This window comes from Octopus bimaculoides, chromosome 7 (genome assembly GCF_001194135.2).
Source record: "Octopus bimaculoides isolate UCB-OBI-ISO-001 chromosome 7, ASM119413v2, whole genome shotgun sequence".
Lineage (NCBI taxonomy): Eukaryota > Metazoa > Mollusca > Cephalopoda > Octopoda > Octopodidae > Octopus > Octopus bimaculoides.
The window spans coordinates 3,893,237-3,895,621 of NC_068987.1; the positions used below are offsets into that span (position 1 = coordinate 3,893,237).

Genomic DNA, 2,385 nt, shown 5'->3' on the forward strand with positions numbered 1-2,385 from the left:
CTAAGTAATGAAAAACCCTCGTGCGAAATTTGTTATTATACTGCTTAGGAAAAAAAAATTAGAAGGGCCACATGGGGTGGGGCATGCATAGGGGAAACAAACACACACACAAGATTTTATGTATATGGATAATTTTAAATGCTATTAAGGCTATTGTTCTCTTCTGTTTTCAGGGTGCCGACAAACAGATCAAAGCACCAGATGGACGTCATCTCTTTGAATGTGCAGATTCGGAGGAAATGAAGACATTACTGAAATAAGTGCCCTAAATGTTTAAGTGTCTCATTGCACCACCACCACCACCTGTAGCAACAACACACACACACACAGTAAACACAATGTCCATCAACAGAACAAACTTTATCCTCGCATAATTCAGCTTCTCTACTCTCCACGTCTACCTTCTCTTTCTTTTCGGACAAATTACGAATACAGTCTCATAGATGTACACACAACTCCGTATCTGGAATGCTCGTAAACTCATAGCTCTAACTATTGTTATTATCAAGGTAATCGTATACCACCACTTCTACCTTGCTCATGCAACTACAAACACACAAGCAAGCAGCTTACCAACTCCTTGTTTCCAAACTTAATTACAAAACAATTATCATGAAAAAATTCTATTGATCCAGTGCTTTATATTTTTCTTTTTCTTTTTTAATATATTTACATTTAAATAATAATAATAATAAAGAATGAACAAAAACAGCTTAAGATTGTTTTCTCTTTGTGTGTGTGTGTGTAACAAACGCATGGGAAAGTTTCATAGCAGCTCAGATCTTTTTGGTTCTTTTTTTTTTTTCTCTCTTCCCTTAATCATAAGTATATTTAAACAGTCTTCTTAATTAGATGGACATCCAATACGTACATAAATGGCTCAACATTAAAGTAACTTTCTGCTTGTGTGTTGGCTCAAACATCTCTCAGTGAAATATTGCACTCCAACTTCTAAACTACACCAATACACATACTGCCATTACATACATACATACATACATAATATATCTATATATATATATGTATGTATGTATAATGTATGGCACTTTTTTTTCTGTATTATGACTATGAAATATTCTGGACCTTTTATTTTGCTTTTTTTTTAAGGATCCCCAATTTGGATAAATAAAACAAGGAATTGAAACAATTTTTAAAAATCAGTTTAGTTGTAATTTTTTCACGTAGCATTTCTGTCACACACAATATAAAATGATTCTTTCGTTCATTCATTCCTTTGCTTAACATCTGTTTTAATTTCTGCTTACCAAATTCACTCACAACCATCACAAGGCCCAGCCCTTGTTGCTGTGTGGTGGCTTAGGTTGTTTCAATGACCCTCAGAACTACGCCAGAAGAACACAAGGTCCTGGTAGGTCCTTCCATGCTGGACAGGTCAATGGATAAAGTCTAGACTTGGAGCTGCTTTTCTCAGAAGTAAAAATGGGATCGCATAGGGTCAGTAACTACCTAGAAAAAAAATGCTAAGTTACAAAAGCATTGATGACAATTGAAAACTAACAAGACCTGGGAGAGGAAGACCTTCCTTCAGGAAAACATGGAGCAGAATAATAAAATCTGAAAGGAAAATGCAAGGATGCAGTTCAAGAGAAGCAGAAAAGACATCCTAGAGTTGAGAACTGAGGAGAAAAGTTATGGATGGCCTATATTTCATCAGAAGCAAAGGCTTAAGTAAATTCACTCATCAGGCATTAGTCAGCCTGATCTACTGGAGAAGACACTTGCCAAAGTGGTACAGAGTGGGATTGAACTTCAAACCATGGGGCTGCCAAGCAAACTTCTTAGTCGTGCAGCCATTCAAGGTAAACAACAATTTTCTAAATATTTTTCTATAGGTTTCCATGCAAAGAACAACAATCTTGTATAAACTTTTCAAGCAAAGTTTCTCCCTCAATATTTTAATTTTTAATATCTAATGTGCCCTGCAAACATGGATTAGATGGACGCTTATTTGAGGCAGCATTTTAAGGCCTGGTGCCTTTACTGTTGTTCATTCTTACGTGTTTTTTCACTTAAAGGACTTTTTTTTTTAGTTCTGCTACCTTTGAAAATGCAGTGTGACCAGCAGGACTTATTCTTTGTAAGCCTAGTACTTATTCTATCGGTCTCTTTTGCCAAACTGCTAAGTTACAGAGACATAAACACACCAACATCAGTTGTCAGGTAATGGTAGGGGAACAAACACAGACACACAAACATATACATATATATATATATATTTATATACACAATGGGCTTCTTTCAGTTTCTGTCTACCAAATCCACTCAAGGCTTCAGTCGACTCAAGGCTATAGTAGAAGACATTTACCAAAGGTGCTATGCAGTGGGACTGAACCCAGAGCCATGTGGTTGGGAAACAAACTTTTT

The 2,385-nt window shown here is 36.0% G+C and overlaps 2 protein-coding genes across 2 annotated transcripts in view; both read left to right on the plus strand.

The window, feature by feature from the left end:
* Positions 1 to 712, plus strand: part of LOC106874131 (myotrophin) — a 26,890-nt gene extending 26,178 nt beyond the window's left edge. Inside the window, exon 4 of the mRNA XM_014921744.2 lies at positions 174 to 712. Coding sequence (XP_014777230.1) covers positions 174 to 260 — 87 coding nt within the window. The 3' untranslated portion in view covers positions 261 to 712. The remainder of the gene's footprint in view (positions 1 to 173) is intronic.
* Positions 713 to 867: 155 nt separating this feature from the next.
* The window catches only part of LOC106874125 (tetratricopeptide repeat protein 17), a 74,955-nt gene continuing 73,437 nt past the window's right edge, over positions 868 to 2,385 (plus strand). The window contains exon 1 of the mRNA XM_052969112.1: positions 868 to 1,820. Within this exon, the coding sequence (XP_052825072.1) occupies positions 1,653 to 1,820 (168 nt within the window). The 5' untranslated portion in view covers positions 868 to 1,652. The remainder of the gene's footprint in view (positions 1,821 to 2,385) is intronic.